This window comes from Odocoileus virginianus, chromosome 19, assembly GCF_023699985.2.
Source record: "Odocoileus virginianus isolate 20LAN1187 ecotype Illinois chromosome 19, Ovbor_1.2, whole genome shotgun sequence".
Classification (NCBI taxonomy): Eukaryota; Metazoa; Chordata; class Mammalia; order Artiodactyla; family Cervidae; genus Odocoileus; species Odocoileus virginianus.
This window is the reverse complement of record NC_069692.1, coordinates 46,205,154-46,223,561: the sequence shown is the minus strand read 5'-3', so window position 1 is coordinate 46,223,561 and position 18,408 is coordinate 46,205,154. Positions and strand designations below refer to the sequence as shown.

General features: G+C 43.2%; 1 protein-coding gene across 3 annotated transcripts in view; it reads left to right on the top strand.

Moving 5' to 3' along the window:
* The window catches only part of KCNQ5 (potassium voltage-gated channel subfamily Q member 5), a 389,192-nt gene that overhangs the window by 187,585 nt on the left and 183,199 nt on the right, over window positions 1–18,408 (top strand). The window contains exon 2 of one of the 3 annotated variants that reach the window (XM_070450167.1): window positions 9,611–10,042. The exons of the other annotated variants lie outside the window; for them this stretch is intronic. Coding sequence (XP_070306268.1) covers window positions 9,611–9,614 — 4 coding nt within the window. The 3' untranslated portion in view covers window positions 9,615–10,042. Of the gene's footprint in view, window positions 1–9,610; window positions 10,043–18,408 lie in introns of those variants that run through there. 3 annotated transcript variants of the gene reach the window in all.

The window sequence follows — 18,408 nt, the reverse complement described above, 5'->3', positions numbered from 1 at the left end:
AGTCCTGACTCAGGTCGGCCCTGGGTTCTGCTCTTGATTGAAAATGAAAACCAGCCTTCCTTGAGCAGGTCCCATTCAGCCCTCAAGGCAGCCTCATCAGGCTCATCTCTGTGGCAGAACCAAGACTTAGATGTGTGGCCTTCAGGTGATGCTGACGTAGTATCAAGTCTTCTTTGAAAAAAAGCATATTTCTGATTTTACTTAACTATAGGTATTATATAAAAACTTCCTAATGACTACATTATAGGGCCATCCAGAATAATTCAGGTTAAAACAGGTGAGAAAAACAATTTACTTTGACTATTGGCATCTTATCATAAGTTCTTCAGACCACGGAATCTCAACAGTCAAACTCACAAATCATTATTAGAGGCAGTCACCTTCAGTCCCACCCCAGCCATACTCCCCAAGCTACAGCTTGAGTTTCGAAAGTAAAGCCATGTACTTTTAAATAAAATCTTATTGCCCTTATGCAGCATAACAGTGGTAGCAATTTCAGTTTACTCAAACATTATATTCAACAAAATTAACAATCCTCTTCAAATTTAATATGCTGATAAAGTTAACCACTGATCCCTCAGGCAGACAAAGCAAAACTAGACCTCATTTGTAAGCATTATTTTAACTTACAAATTCTATTGATATTAGCTATAGTTTTGGTCATGAAGATGAATATAAGTCATATTTCTAAAGATGGGCTTTTTGTGTATTTCTGAATCAAAGTATTTGGTTTATATTGATTAGATAATTTTTTTAAAATTTTATTTATTTAGTTTTGACTTGTGGCAATTGTTGCCAGGCCTTTCATATTTGACTCTAGCCCACCAGGCTCCTCTGTCCATGGAATTCTCCAGGCAAGGATACTGGAGTGGGTAGCCAGTCCCTTATCCAGGGTATCTTCCCAACCCAGATCTTGAACCCAGGTCTCCTGCCTTGCAGGTGGATTCTTTACCATCTGTGCCACCAGGGAAGCCTTTACGTTTTATTTATTACTTTTTGGCTGTGTTAGGTCTTCCTTCAGACTTTCCTCCAGTTGAGGTGAGCAGGGGCTTCTCTGGAGCTACAGTCTGCGGCCTTTTCATTGCAGGGGCTTCCCTTGTTCCAGAGTGCGGGCTCTAGGGTATGCAGACCTCAGTAGTTGTGGCTCACAGAATCTAGAGCCCAGGCTCAATAGCTGCGGCACAGGGGATTAGTTGCTCCTCTTTTTCCCAGATTAGGGATCTTCCCAATTTAGGAATCAAACCCATTTCTCCTGCATTGCCAGGTGGATTTTTTACCACTGAGTTATCACGGAACTGCTTGATTAGATCATTTTTAAATCTGCCTTTCTTCACCATTGAGCAAGATGCTTTTAATAAATGTACTTGTTTCTGGTTTTGCTTTTATTTTTAAGGTATTTGGATTAGAAAGAGCCTCAGGATTCACAGAGAGTGGTCCTCTTAGGGTCCAAGAACCCACGTACTGGTTAGCAACAGACCAGAGACAGACTCAGACCCCAGTGGCAACCCAGGCAGTGGCACTGCCCCCTACCTGTCTTGGAGCTCAGGCTCCTGAAGCCTCTCCTCCGTGTAACAGTCTTCCTTGCATATGCATCTCTGTGCTGAGTGTCAGGACACCAGGATCTCTCTATCAGAGTGCGTGAGCCTGTTTTCTCAGGACCTCTCCCTAGCCTGCCAACACCCAGCCTGCACCAGCGTTAAAGTCCCCGCAGATATTCACTGAGCTGTTTTAAGGGATTTCCCCAGGGTGTCTGTTCTGTCTCTAACAACAGGACCTGACCTTCTGACCTCCTCCTTCTTTTTTTTTTTCTTTTGACCACATGGCTTGCCGGATCTTAGTTCCCTATGTGTGCATGCTAAGACAACATCCCTCGTGTCCAACTCTGCGATCCAATGGACTGTAGCCCGCCAGGCTCCGCTGTCCATGAGCTTCTCCAAGCAAGAGTGCTGGAGTGGGTTGCCATGCCCTCCTCCAGGGGATCGCCCTGACCCAGGCATGGAACCCACCTCTCTTATGACTCCTGAACTGGCAGGCGAATTCTTTACCACTAGCAGCGGAAGCACCGAGTCCTAGCCACTGGACTACCAGAGAAGGCCCCTGACCTTCTCCTCGGGGCCACCGCAGAGGCCGGTCTTAGGCCAATCATGCTCCATATTTGTCTTGGACAGAATCTCTGTTTCTATCATCTGCTCCCATTGAGTCCTCTGTTTCAAAAGAAACTCATTTCAGGAGTGGAGGGCGGGTAGACTAGCATTGTGTACAGGTTCATTTTCAACATTTTAATGTTTGCATATTCAAATCCATGTAGTGGACTTGAGATAAAACCTGGACTAGGAGCAAACACTTCACAGGGGAAAAAACCCCACGCTGCCTGCTCACTGAGTCTTCAGAGCCACACACCCCCATATCTGGTGTGGGAATTGCCAAGTGCGTGCGTTTCTGCAGGGATCTAACTGTCACAGGCTTTTCCTAGAGTTTATGCTTAATGGTTTCAGTTTCCAAAAGTAGAGCGAGTCTGCCCAGTGTATCCACACCAGAAAGTCCCTGCAGGCATTCAATCTGCCCTATAAATTAGTCTCACACCAGCTTCCCTGCCCAGATTCTGGAGCTTTGGCCGCATTGTGTTAATGCTTTGAATATTTTATATGCTTGCTAAAAAAAAAAAAAGGAAAGAAAAGAAAAAGAAAAGAAACAGATATCCCTAGTGTGTTCACATACGGTAGTCGCTGGCAAGTACTGGTCCTACTTACTGTCAACAGGTACTTTTTAACTTAATTGAGTCCTTGACTAAATGCTTGATTCTGCAATCCTTCTCATCTTCTTTATTTTCCTGAAGAGGTTTTCCCCAAGATCCTCTAAGAAAGATTCTTTTTATTCTTAGAACCGATGCTTTTGTTTGTGAGATGTATAAGCCCAGTAGTCATTCTTTGATAACTTTTACAGCCTTAAGTAGATGCATTTTAGGGGTGGAGTAACACATAGCATTTATAACGCCTAACTCTTGAATAAAAACAAAAACATTTATTAGTCACATTCATAGGACTGTACATGTCATTGCTCTGGATTTTTTAAATTATCAAAATATAATAGCACATTTATATGATACTTGGAAAATATAGAACAAAGTTACATGTAGTTCCACTATATGTAATAATGTTTAAGTACATAAAATAGTAAGGTTTTTAGTTGGAGTTTCAATATCAAACTCGTAGAAATTAATAGAATGAATGTACATGGAAGTAGAAGAATGTAGTAGACATGAAAAGCATCATGAACCAATTCTGTTTAAGATATTGCATAGTGGGGTATTACTTCTTGCTTTGAGGCAGCTGGTAACCAGGAGTCCAGGTGGAAGTGAAACTCAGAAACATCTTGGACTGTGACTTTGCCTCTTCCTTTGATGTTTTTCTGTAATTTTCGTTTATTAACTACTGCTGTGATGGTAAACAATTTCATGTGCCCAGACAGAAACTGAAATTTTCAAGAGTGTTTTCTTTCTTTTTTTTTTTTTTTTTTTGCCCTCCTTGGCATTGATTGGATACTTGCCAGATAGAACTAATTGTTTAACTTTTTTTTTTTTAACCATAAAAGGAGACCCAGGAGACACAGTCATCATTCCCAGCAATGTCAGTGGAGCCAGTCGATGAGAGAAATAAAACAGGCAAATATGCAAAAGGTGATACAACCTGTGCCCTGAGGAAAGGGCTGGTCACCATCTATCTGGTGTTCTTAAAAATAGTGTTGCTCCCTTATCTTACTGGCTGAAAAAGTAAAATTTATTTATTGGGTAAAATTAGAAAATTAAGAAAGATAGAACAAAATTTGCTCACAACTCCACGTCCTGAGTACCTCTGTTTCTAACATGTTGCTATATTTTCTTCTGATCTTTCTCGAATGTGTGTGTTTTGACCATTTGGGGTCATCCTATATTCTACTTAAAAAGGACTTCCCTGGTGGTTCAGATGGTAAAGCGTCTGCCGACAATGCGGGAGATGGGGGTTCGATCCCTGGGTCGGGAAGATCCCCTGGAGAAGGCTATGGCACCCCACTCCACTACTCTTGGCTGGAAAATCCCATGGACGGAGGAGCCTGTTGGGCTACAGTCCATGGGTCGCGAAGAGTCGGACACGACTGAGCAACTTCACTTTCACTTTATATTCTACCTGGGCTGCATTACAGGTGGATTCTTAACCAGCTGAGGTACCAGGAAAACCCTTATTTCATTTAACTTTGCAGTTAATCCTTTGTCTGTTTTCTTGCAAATTCTTCTACAAAACTCATTTTAATGGCTTAGTAATAATTTCCTGTGTGGCATTTCCCTATTGATTAACATTTTATTTCCAACTTTACACCTTTACAAAACTTACAGTTGTGAATACCTTTGTACTAAAGCCATTGTGTGTGTGTGTGTGTGTGTGTGTGTGTGTGTATCTCAGATTATTTGTTTTGGATAGATTTCTAGCATAAATATTGCTTGTTCAAAAGGCTGTGTCCACACACATTATAGAACTGATTTGTTAAGGGTTGTAAGCAATTTATAATTTACACTTTTGCCACTCCTTTGATCAAAGTCTTATTTATAAAATCTATTTGTGTAGCAGGCTAGGGGTAGGTTTTCAAGTACGAGTATAAATGTGAGTTTTGAAAAAGAATTTACATAAGAGCTCTTCAGTAGCGTGGTATGTGGTGTGCCCTTTCACAGTGACATGAGATTAAATATGGAAATGTTAATATTAAAAGAAGACTTAATTGCCAGGTACATCTGTTGATCAGTGAATTACCTCATCATACTTGTGGGTATAAGCACTCAGGATCTAAAAGAATTTAGTTCAGACTATTAAAAAGCAGAGACATTACTTTGCCAACAAAGGTCTGTCTGGTCAAGGCTATGGTTTTTCCAGTGATCATGTATGGATATGAGAGTTGGACTATAAAGAAAGCTGAGCACTGAAAATTTGATGCTTTTGAATTGTTGTGATGGAGAAGACTCTTGAGAGTTCCTTGAACTGCAAGGAGATCCAACCAGTCCATCCTACAGGAGATCAGCCCTGGGTGTTCATTGGAAGGACTGATGTTGAAGCTAAAACTCCAATACTTTGGCCACCTCATGCGAAGAGTTGACTCATTGGAAAAGACCCTGATGCTGGGAAAGATTGAAGGCAGGAGAAGGGGACGACAGAGCATGAGATGGTTGGATGGCATCACTGACTCGATGGACATGAGTTTGAGCAAGCTCCAGGAGGGACAGGGATAGGGAAGCCTGGCGTACTGCAGTCCGTGGGGTCACAAAGAGTTGGACAAAACTGAGCAACTGAACTGAACTGATAGATATTCATCATTTTTCACGTGTTTCTCTTGCCCTTAAGTGCTTGGGGTGCACTTGGAGGAAGGTCTTGTGAGCTCCCATTCAGTAGTTTATAGAGCAGGGAGCAAAAATGGGACCAGCTTGAGGAAACAGCAGTGGAAGCAACCAGTCATAAACCTACCAACCAAATTAACTGTATGAGAAGTGCAGGACAAATATCTAATTCCCTAGTTAGAGAGGCATCAGCCAAATATCTTGGAGTCTTGGAATTTTCAGACAAAGTTGTATTTCTAATACAGGTCATCCTGAGATGATCTTTGAGGGTGTTTTAAGTGTTGAGTCTGTGTCAATTGCTTTACTTTGCCTGTTGCTATTTTTATCTACAGTTTTTGTTCTATAGGTTTTTGCTGGATTGATTCTAACTCTTTACCTTATCTTTTTGATTATATTTTTTCCTTCTTTTTAATTGTTTTGTAAATTTTTAGATTTATTTTCCATTGTATGGGAATAAATCTATAGATGGCTTTACCATTTGCAAATCTGTTTCCTATACACAGTAAACATTCTACACCATAAGTAGCATTTTTATCTTTTCTTATTTAAGTGCATCTCATTTCTCATGAGATTTGCCAGTGAGAATGATCTCAATCTGTGTGATGCAGTGCTTGACTCCAATTATTTATTTTTTCTGTGTGTCTGTTTATATTTGATGTCTGGAAACCCTACAGTTTAATTCTTTAAATCAGTCCACAGAGTAAGTTTTCAAGCAATGCATGTTTTGATTTCAGCATATCTGGGTTCATGTACCAACTACCTCTTATTAGTACATATGATATTTATGCAACAGGACTTGGTTCATAGTAAGTGAAAGTGAAGTGAAAGTGAAAGTCGCTCAGTGGTGTTCAATTCTTTGCAACCCCATGGACAGCAGCCCACCAAGCCCCTCTGTCCATGGAATTCTCCAGGCAAGAACACTGGAGTGGGTAGCCTATCCCTTCTCCAGATGATCTTCCCAACCCAGGAATCAAACCGGGTCTCCTGTATTGCAGGTGGATTCTTTACCAGCTGAGCTACCAGGGAAGTGGTTTATAGTAAGCACTCAACAAAGTTTTATTCTTACCATGTCATGTTTATTTAGTATTTACTATGTATATAGCAATTGAATAGATGTTTCAAAGGTAGAATTGATTAACACAGTGATCATTTTTTCTCTAATGGGAGATAAAATTTATTAAATTATAATCCATAAACTGTCATCTAATATCAACATTTTTAGAAATATTTATTTATTATTTTTAAAAATTATTATTTTGGATTGTCATTGCTGCTGGAGGGCTTTCTCTTGCGGTGAGTGGGGGCTGGTCTTCACTGAGGTGCACAGCTCCCCATTGCCTGGCTTCTCTCATTGTGGTCCACGGGCTCTAGGGAGCAGGCTCAGTAGTCATGGCATGCAGGCTTAGTTGCCCCAGGATGTGTGGAATATTCTCAGACCAGGGATTGAACCCATATTGCCTACATTGACATGCAGATTCTTAACCTTTGACCACCAAGGCGGTCCTGATGACATCTTTTGTTCTTTGAAAGTATTTCTCTACTTGACGTAGTGTCTTCTACCCTGAGTACCCCTGAGCTGAAGTGCTGATGCACCACGCCCACCCAGGGGAAGTGCTGCCCAGGACACACCCCAAACCTGCTGCCAGCGGGGCTCAGACAATTGTGAGGCCCCCTAGGTGGTATTGCTGGTGGCCCAGAGGGAAAGAATCTGCCTGCAATGCAGGGGACCTGGGTTCGATCCCTGTGTTGGGAAGATCCCTGGAGAAGGGAATGACTCCTCCACTCCAGTAATCTTGCCTGGAGAATTCCATGGACAAAGGAGCCTGGCTGTCTATAGACCATGGGTCCCAAAGAGTGGGACACAACTGAGATGAACACTTTCACTACTTTCACCAGAGCTTACACACCACGGAAGTACATCATTACCCCTACAGAGGTAAGAGGGGTGTGCGGCCAACATTCCCCTTCTTTGGCGACCATGAAGACAAACCCCCAGTAGAAGTGACACATGGGGCGGATCCTGTAGGATGAGGAAGAGATGTGAGCAGGAGGGCATTCCAGGCAGAAGAGGCCGCTAGTGCAGATTAGGTGCCTTGGGGGTAAGTGGGAGAAACTCCCTGTGACTGGTGTAGAGGGCAGTGGGGAAGGAGGTGGGAGGTAAGAGTGTTAACATCCTGGGCTTTTTCCTGACAGTAATAAGTTGTTAAAGAAGCACTAGTAGGAGATACAGAAGACCAAATGCTTGTCCGACAAAGATCCTCCTTGTGGCAGTAAGAGTTTACAGGGGATGGAAGTTGGAAAGTCAACGTGGTCTTGTCCAGGCTAGTGGCAGGGGACACAGAAGTGGGCTGCTTTGAGAGATCCTTAGGAAAAGCTGTGGAAGAAGTTGCTGATTATAATTTTGAGTTTTCGACTTCAAGTGACTGAATCCACAGTTAAGACAGGAAGCACAGAGCACATTCACCTGGTGGGGGGCGGTGGGCATAGTGGGGGGCAGGCAGGCTGGCACATATGGAAGCTGTTTGTTTGCTTTTAAATATTCAGTGAGTGCGCCTACATCCACCACATAAAACACACACCTGTTAGGCCTCCGTGTCCCTGGTGGAAGAGGGGTTGATGTCAAGAGGCACAGGCCGTTTGGATTAACCATCTCTTTGCTGTATTTCTTGTTAGTCACCCTAATGGTCTACTGTATCCTCTTAAAATCTATTGAAATGAAGGTCGAGAAACCACAGGCTCCTTTTGCCAATTATTTTTACGTCTTACTCCTTGGAATGCCAGAGGACATTTCCTGAGCAGGGTAGAGAACGACAGCAACTGCAAAAGTGACACCACATATGCTGAGTCACGGCCGTGTTGACCAGGCGAAATCTTGCACCCAAAGAGCACATGTGAAAACAGCAAACCGCATGGGCTGGAGGCAGACATACCAGTTGGAAATGTGCACAGAGATCGCTTCCCTACCGTTTACTCCTGATAATGTCAAGACAAAGGAGGATTTAGTGACAGCCAGTCTGTCACGTAAGAGAATGATTGCTTTCTCATTCTTTCCCGGACTTTCACTTTTTTCCTAAAGTTCACAGATGTGCCCTTGATGCGGTCTGGGGATTTTTGTGAACTGCTGGAAAATTTCACTCACACACTCACAGTTCCAATGAACACAAAATACCTCTTCCAGGGAGCAGTTGCCAATAAGCAGTATTTTTAGAGGCACAGGTCACAGTTTCTGTTTTCCTCTATTGTGACCGTTAATAGGCCCTGACTGATTGAGAAATGGCCTCTGATGAAAGGCATTGCCCACCGCTTCATTATAAGCTCTGGGCAGTAAACGTTTACTGCACTTTAGGCTTCAGCTAACACATCATTAAACAAGCTCCGATCGCATAGCTGTTACTCCCTCAACCATGCTCGTCTTTCCCTGGGTCTGAAATAGAGCATCAGTCCTTCCTGTTTCTACAGCCAAATATCCCCTCACAAGGATGTCACACCATCCGTGTACATCCTTTCTCCAGACGTATTCCTGTTAGCTTTCTGAATTCTTTGGTAAACTCTGCCACTCAAGCGAAGAGACTGTCCCTGTTTCCAGCCATATTCTTTAACGTGTTGCTTAAAGGAATTCTTTTCTGTGTGATGCGAGGTGAAAACCACCCAGCACACAGACCTAAACCATGAGCTGCTGTGACATTTTATGACACAGAATGCACATCCTATTCTGGTTTGCTGGGCAGAGAGTTCCTCTGCGAACTGGAGGACTAAGATTTCTGGTTATCTGGAAAGAGCAGAAATCTCTTTTCGTTTCCAATCGTAGGAGCAGCGAGAGCATCAAATTTTCTCACTGTCCAACTCTACAGGGAACACATTCTTTTTTTTTTTTTTTTGCTGGGTTTGAAAATGAAAAAAGGAAGCTCTCACTATTGCGCACAGTCCCAGTTACTATAATGTTAGTGGTAGAAATTACGACCATCAGCAATTAGAGCGGAGAAGAGGTTCAGGTGCCATCGGCTTTCTGTAAGCCCAGCTATAAAAATAAAGTGCCTCTTTGGGCATGCTTAGGCATTATTTGGGGGTTAAGAATGGAGACAGGGGGAAATAAAAAGAAAAAACATCTGAAACATAAACACATGTTTTTCATCCTGACACGTCAGGTTAACATTATTTTCCGCAGCTGCAGCTCAAAAGGGTTAGTATCTTTTCATCTATTTTCTAAAGCAACACGGTAACATTTTTTTTTCTTTTTTTTTTTTTTGCCAGCTAACCTGGACAACTGGCTCTCCTTCCTACAGAGCATCCACTTGTATAAACGGATGAGGTTCATTTTCATGTGTTTATACAAAGGCCAGAAAACATCTTCTTGCCTAAAGGTCAAGCCTGGCATCATTGCACGTGGCTTTGCTCAAGCCTGGACCTCGCCAGGTGCCTTCAAAGTGCCGGGTCAGAACCCAAGTGCAAAATAAGCTGCCACAGTTGGCAACGCGCTTCCATGATAATTCCCTGGGCAAAGATTGAAGCAAAGGAAAATTCTGTGGACAGTCAGTTCTGAAAAGCATATTTCTGGTAGAAAGGAAGGCTCGTGGAGGGAGAATTTTTTTTTTTCTCTCCTCCTCTTCCCTGAAGAATCCTTTGCTTATGTTTCCTGAATCTGAGAAATTCTAATAAATTCCAAATACTAGAGAATTTCAAGAAGGCTCATTTGAGTGTCATCAGTTAATCAGATTCTATGCATCCTCTTTTGGGAAAGGATCATCATTTATTTTTCCTGCATTTGTGGATAAATATACTGTAAATGATAAATATATGTGGGCATCTCTTTCCTGCTGAAAAAGGACACACTCTTCCACCATCACTATTCTTAAATTTTCTTAAGATTTAGCCAAGTAACTCTTTTGCATTCCCATGGCATGTCTTTTGGCCAGCATGTTGGCCATTATTGAAGGATGAGTCCTTCTACTCCTCTGTATAGTAAGCCTGTAACTGCTAAGTTTCAGGGTCCCCCTCATCCCTGGAACCCATTCCCAGCATCCTGAGACCCCTCCTCCCACGGTGCACAGATCATGTTACCCATGATAGGTGCTGAAGTCTTGTTTACTAATTGAGAGCACATTGAACAGAGCCCCCACAGGACCCCATTAATACTCTGCTGAAAAGCGTTTGCTGTCAGAATTCACTGGATGATAATCCCTCCCCACACCCCCCTACTGCCCCCTCCCCGGGTACTCTGTCAGAGGCATGCTGCTAAAATCGTGTGCAGAGGCTAACTTGAAACTGTCATGATAAAAATCATTGAGAAAGAGCTAAGACCCAGAGGAATTGGGTGGAGAGGGAGGTGGGGGGGGGGGGGATCGGGATGGGGAATACATGTAAATCTATGGCTGATTCATGTCAATGTATAACAAAAACCACTACAATATTGTAAAGTAATTAGCCTCCAACTAATAAAAATAAATGAAAAATAAAATAAAAATTAGCAGAAAAATAATAAAATAGCCACTTTTAATGAGGAATATCACTTCTGGTCCAGTATGGAGGCAGGGAGACTGGTTAGCTTCTCACAGAAAGGAGCAAGGCTGCTGGGACTGGCTTCAAAAGGAAGACCACTGAGAACTGCTCAATACTTGTCCCCAAGTTTCATTTCTGACTCCATGGCAACCTTGCAAAAGTTTCAGGAACAAGTGAGAACAAATTACAAAATAAACCTCATGCCAGGGTTGAGCCCAGAACCTTTGTCATAAGAATTACTGAGTCAAGGGAGGGACATTTTTAATTAGAAAATTTGTTTTGATTTAAATGAACCAACATAGTTATTTCCCTAGGTGACTTATAACCTAGTTAGAATTTACTTATACGGTAATATTATGATATAGTGTATACTGTTTTGGAAACCTTCTAAATGTGATTGCTTTCCTGGTGAAATCAAGCATTTTTTTTTCTTTTTTATTCTTTACCTACAGATACTATTTTGGTTGTTGAAGTATAGTTGATTTACACTGTTGTGTTAGTTTCTGGTGTATAGCCAAGTGATTTCTTTTTCATACTTTTTCCACTCTGGTTTATCACAGGACATTGAATATGGTTCCCTGTGCAACATAACATGACCTTATTGTTTATCCATCCTATATATAATTGCATGTGTGTGTGTGTGTGTGTGTGTGCACATGCGTGCTCAGTGCTTCAGTTCAGTTCAGTTCACTTACTCAGTCGTGTCTGACTCTTTGTGACCCATGAACCGCAGCACACCAGGCCTCCCTGTCCATCACCAACTGCTAGAGTCTACCCAAACCCATGTCCATTAAGTCAGTGATGCCATCCAACCATCTCATCCTCTGTTGTGCCCTTCTCCTCCTGCCCTCAATCTTTCCCAGCGTCAGGGTCTTTTCCAATGAGTCAGCTCTTTGCATCAGGTGGCCAAAGTATTGGAGTTTCAGCTTCAACATCAGTCCTTCTGATGAACACCCAGGACTGATCTCCTGTAGGATGTACTGATTGGATCTCCTTGCAGTCCAAGGGACTCTCAAGAGTCTTCTTCAACACCACAGTTCAAAAGCATCAACCCTTTGGCGCTCAGCTTTCTTTATAGTCCAACTCTCACATCCGTACATGACTACTGGAAAAACCATAGCCTTGACTGGATGGACCTTTGTTGGCAAAATAATGTCTCTGCTTTTTAATATGCTGTCTAGGTTGGTCATAACTTTCCTTCCAAGGAGCAAGCATCTTTTAATTTCATGGCTGCAACCACCATCTGCAGTGATTTTGGAGCACCCCCAAAAATAAAGTCAGCCACTGTTTCCACTGTTTCCCTATCTATTTGCCATGAAGTGATGGGACCAGATGCCATGATCTTAGTTTTCTGAATGTTGAGCTTTAAGCCAACTTTTTCACTGTCCTCTTTCACTTTCATCAAGAGACTCTTTAGTTCTTCACTTTCTGCCATAAGGGTGGTGTCCTCTGCATATCTGAGGTTACTGATATTTCTCCTGGTGATCTTGATGCCAGCTTGTGCTTCCTCCAGCCCATTACATCTCATGATGTACTCTGCATATAAGTTAAATAAGCAGGGTGACAATATACAGCCTTGACGTACTCCTTTTCCTATTTGGAACCAGTCTGTTGTTCCATGTCTAGTTCTAACTGTTGCTTCCTGACCTGCATATAGATTTCTCAAGAGGCAGGTCAGGTGGTCTGGTATTCCCATCTCCTTCAGAATTTTCCACAGTTTATTGTGACCCACACAGTCGAAGGCTTTGGCATAGTCAATAAAGCAGAAATATATGTTTTTCTGGAACTCTCTTGCCTTTTCTATGATCCAACGGATGTTGGCAATTTGATCTCTGGTTCATCTGCCTTTTCTCAATCCAGCTTGAACATCTGGAAGTTTACGGCTCACATATTGCTGAAGCCTGGCTTGGAGAATTTTGAGCATTACTTTACTAGCGTGTGTTATGAGTGCAATTGTGTGGTAGTTTGAGCATTCTTTTGTATTGCCTTTCTTTGGGATTGGAATGAAAACTAACCTTTTCCAGTCCTGTGGCCACTGCTGAGTTTTCCAAATTTGCTGACATATTAAGTGCAGCACTTTCACAGCATCATCTTTCAGGATCTGAAATAGCTCAACTGGAATTCCATCACATCCACTAGCTCTGTTCATAGTGTTGCTTCCTAAGGCCTACTTGACTTCACATTCCAGGATGTCTGGCTCTAGGAGAATGTGAGTGATCACACCATCGTGATTATCTGGGTTGTGAAGATCTTTGATGTACAGTTCTTCTATGTATTCTTGCCACCTCTTCTTAATATCTTCTGCTTCTGTTAGGTCCATACCATTTCTGTCTTTTATTGATCCCGTCTTTGTCCAAATCTTTGCGGCCCCATGGACTGTAGCCTACCAGGGTTGCCATTCCCTGCTCCATTCCCAAACCCAGATTGAACTCAGGTCTCTAGCATCTCCTGCGTTAGCAGGTGGATTCTTTACTACTGTACCACCTGCTGCTATTTATTCATCGGTAAGAAATTACGGTGTTTTGTCTACTTAATTTTTGTAGTTCATTGCATTTGTTTTATTAGCTACCTATAACTAAACAGTCTGAGAATTACATATTGAAACCAAACAAAAAAATTTAAATAGTCTTCTTTGCAGAAATTTGCTTCTAGTATCCCCCAGCGTGAAGTTCTCACACTGAGAATGGGGTTGGCCCATTGGGGGAAACAGTGATGTTTGAAGCCCACTTGGTACTGGGTAGCAGTCACATGAGTTTAGAAGGTTGTTTCAGTGTCTTACTTGTCTGTGCTTGTATCTGGGATACGATAAAGAAATAACCTTTATCTTCGTGAGCCTCTTCCTCTTCTTCTCAGTAATTATCAGATGGCAATTATCAGGTACCTCAAGGTACCTCTTGTACCATCTTTGGAAGTGAAGACTCTCCTTTCAATCACCTTCTTGTGCCCCCTTGCACCAGATGTTTAGCAGCAGGTGCTGGTCTGGGCGCAGGGGTTCGCATCCTGGACCACTGACTGTCCTGACCCAGGGCTCTTGCTGAGGTCACCGGAGCCCATGGGGCCAGGCAGGAGAGAGGGCACCAATACTGCTGCTGCACCGTGAGCCCAGCGGCCACTGATGCTCAGCCCTGTGGGGTGGAGACCAGGTGAGAGGACGCCCAGGGTGTGGACCACCAAGCATTGTTCAGCAGAAGAGGCAGGAAATGCCCAGTTCCTGGTGGAGGACCGCAGAGCCACCCCGCCCCCAGGACAAGCGTGCCTGTAGGAAAGATGGACCCTGGGGTGAATTAGCTCCACCCCCCTGCAACCCTCGGTTCTCGGCTGTGGGACGGTTCACACCTCCACCCGCGCGCTCGGGCTGCCTGGCTTCAGACTGCCACTCTCCTGCCTCCTAATCATGCCCCTCAGGGAGATGCCTCAAGCTTTCCTCGGCCCTGTGTCTGCCTCTGTAAAATAAATGTAGAATCATTGCCAATCTCAGAGAGTCCTGAGAAGTTTCCTTTAGCATCCCAACTGACTCCTGTGAAGAGCATCATCTGAACTGGGGGGTTAGCATATTTGCATGGTATTGTCTGTTGAGCTCCAAGTCTTTGCTGTTGAACTCACTAACTTCTACATGGCTTCCTTCCATCAAAAGTATTTTCGAGGGTCTTTGCTGCTTGACTCATTGGAAAAGACCCTGATGCTTGGATGGATTGCGGGCTGGAGGAGAAGGGGACGACAGAGGATGAGATGGCTGGATGGCATCACCAACTCAATGGGCATGAGTTTGAGTGAACTCCGGGAGTTTGTGATGGACAGGGAGGCCTGGCGTGCTGCAATTCATGGGGTCACAAAGAGTCGGACACGACTGAGCGACTGAACTGAACATGCTTCCTTCTATGCTTGCATGCTAACTTGCTTCAGGCATGTCCGACTCTTTGCGACCCTGTGGACTGTAGCCTGCCAGTCTTCTCTGTCCATGGGATTATCCAAGCAAGAATACTGGAGTGGGTTGCCTTTGCCTACTCCAGGGGATCGTCTCGACCCAGGGATTGAACCCGTATCTCTTATGTCTCCTGCATTCATGCAGGCATGTTCTTTATAGCTGGCGCCATGTGGGAAGCCCTGCCAAATCCTTTGCAGTAAATTAATTTTTAAATTGAAATCCAGAGGCTTCCTCATGTAGAACGCCTCAATGCAGAGGTGTGCCTTCCTTTATCTCATTCTTTGGCAAAGGTAAAAAAAAGTGCCAACCCAGGCTTCGGTGACAACAAGAAGTGCAGAAGTGTGACTTTTCCTTGACTGGTTTTGTATGTGTTTCTTTTAAAGCAGAAGAGAGTGCTTGTTTACAGTTTTAAGCAGGAAACAATGTGGCATGTTGTTCATAATTTTACATGAACTTTCACATAGAATCTTGTCAGCAGAATTCAGAAATCCAAGAGCAGGTAGCAAGCACAGGCGTGCATGGGAAGGGGGTGGGGTGGGAGAGAGGACCATGGTCAGGAAGCTTGGGATTCAGCTTTGGTTCATCCATTTAAATGACACGTGTGTGTGTGTGTGTGTAATCCCAGTGCTCTGTGTTTTAGGAGATTCAGAAGAGAATCATAGATTTTATTCTCATGAAGCTTATAGAGTCAGAAAGGCAACACATGATATGTACCTGGGAACTTTACATCCAAAGAACCTCACACGTACCTGGCACCTGGAAACTCTACATTGCTCACTTTTTGTCCCCAGAACACAGAAAAATGAGAAATTACAATCAAACGTTAAAACCAAGTTTCTGTAGGTGCCCTAAGAGGTGTAAAATTCCGCAGAGAGAGAAGGAAAAAATGAGTCCCCAGTGACGTGCAGGACGCGTGGCTCTGTAGGCAGATGCCCACCTGCGAAGGCTGTGAGGCAGGAAGGTTTAGCACCCTGGGGTGTAATTGTGAGCACTTTAGTTTCATGAAATGAAGGTGGTGAGAAAGGAGGTCAAAATTAGTTAGGCTCCAGTTCAGTCACGACTTTGAATGTTAGGCTCAGGAACTTGATTCTCTAGGCTATGAGGACCCAGGGTGATGGTCTGATCAGAGCTGAGCTTCAGGAGGATGGATTATTAAAATGAACCAGGAACTTCCTGGTATTGAACACAGCAAGTGTAAGCGCTGAATCATCTGGCAATGAGCCTAGGAAGGGGGGGATCAGAGAACCTGGGAGACAACACTGATGTGATGCATTTTGAGCCCTAGTGACAGACAGCGGTGCCAGGACAGAGCGAGCAGCCCAGGAGGAACTGCTGGTTTGACAGGGAAGGGGGTGATCTATGAAGCTGCAGGTTCTGGCAGGACATTCAATGCCAGGACTCATGAGAGATTTCCAGTGGGCGATGGGACAACAATGGAGTGAAGACCTTTACTCATCAAGGAAGTCACAGGGGAGAAAGTATCAGAAAGAAAAGTGCAGGCAAGAATTGTACTGTTGCAAATAAATGCAGAGCCAGAGAAGAGATGCTGGGTTTGGTGACTAAGAGGAAACTGATGACCCTTAATGAGGGTGAAGGAGCCAAGTCCCTGAAAGACACACAGTAGGAGATCCAGGAGGGCTGTCTGGCAGGACGTGGAAGCCGTGAGCTGGGAAAACTTGTATCAGGATGTTGCGAGGAAGGTGATCTTCAAATTATCCTAATCCACTCCCTTGGATGGCATCAACTTCACGTGGCAATTGAGGGAAAGAGTAAACTTGGAGTAACTTTGTAAAAACATGGAGACTGCAACAGACCTATAAACTGAAAAGAAGGACCCCACACACCTTAGGGATTGATTTTGAAATCTAGTAGTGAAGACTGCAAGGTCCCAAAGAAGGGGTAACTTGTGAGACCAAAGACACATTCGTACATAAGTCCCAATGTTTTGAGCTCTGTGGGTACAGATTCCTGTTCGCAGGTTAGGGTTGAATGTGTCTCCCCTGCAGCTAGGAACTGGCCATGAGCATAGCCCCTGGGCTGGGGGAGCTGTGTCAGGGTCCAGCCTCGTGTTGGCCCGTGGAATGTGGCCTGTCTGCCCGTGGAATGACCTGACTATCCTCTTTTGTGACCACCTCTCAGTACCATCAGAGAAACAGACTATCTCCTCAAGAGCTCCTCGAGGTGAAAAAGGAACTCGGACTCTCAGCTGTGCCTTCAGCAAGGGGTCAGGTCCTCCTAAACTTGTCCTGTATATAAAAAAATAGGAACCGATACAAGTATTTCGTGGATCTGAGAACCACAGAAGGATATTTGTGGTATTGTTCAGGAGCTGCTGGGACATGTTTATTGCCAGTGCTGAGTAAGAACTGCTTCAGAGTAAAATATTGGGGAAGCTATAATAAAGATCTGCTTAATGCTAGAACTATGAAGCAATATATAGACGACACCATCCTAAAATCACACTCAAATGCTATAATAAACGTGGTTATTTTTATTATTTCATTAAAGTATAGTTGATTTACAACACTGTGTTAATTTCTGCTGTATAGCACAGTGATTCAGTTATACACATATATATGTTTTTTTCATGTTCTTTTCCATGATGGTTTATCACAGAATATTGAATATATTCCTTGTGCTATACAGTAGAATCTTGTTGTTTATCCAGTCTATATATAATAGTTTGCATCTGCTAATCCCAGACTCCCAGTCCAACCCTCCCCATCCCTGCTCCCCTTTAGCGACCTCAAGTCTGTCCTCTGTGTCTGTGAGTCTGTTTCTGTTTTGTAGATGAGTTCATTTTTGTCATATTTTAGTTGCCATGTATAAGTGATATAGAGGAGGGCATGGCAACCCATTCCAATGCTATTCCCTGGAGAATCCCATGGACTGAGGAGCCTGTTGGGTTACAGTCCATAGGATTGCAAAGAGACGGACATGGCTGAAGTGACTGAGCATAGCCCATAAGTGATATCATGGTATTTGTCTTTGACTTTTTTCACTTAGTATGATAATCTCTAGGCCCCTCCATGTTGCTGCAAGTGGCATTTTTCATTCTTTTGCATGACTTAGTTGTATTCCATTGTGTGTATAAAATGTGATTATTACAATAAGCATTGTCAGCATTAATAAAAACAGGGAAGACATGTCTTCCCACTTACTACTGTGTATGTAGCTGAGGAATAGTGGGGGTACAGTGCAGTTTATCCTCATTTAACAATGACTCAATTCATATGAGAAAAACGGTCTAATATATTCATTTTAAATACCAAAGACCCTCAAACTCAAGCGTTTACTTGAGTATATGTTACTCAAAATTGGATTCTAAAAATATGAAATGAACATGTTGCTGGAGCACAAGTACAAAGGCAGATAAAAATACAGTCTAAAAGTAGAGACGATAATTCAGAAAATGCATTAAAATTGAGCATAATCATGGAAGCAGAATTAAAGCTGGACTGGAACATTGGAGCTTCCAACGTCAGCCTCCTGGTTTATAATTGAGAAGAGAGGCCCAAGGTCCTCAAGACCCCACTAAATGATGCAGACAAATCAATGAACACCCCTTCTATAAATCAGTAGGGCACGTTAAACTGACACATTATATGTTTTTATAGTCATCAGTTAA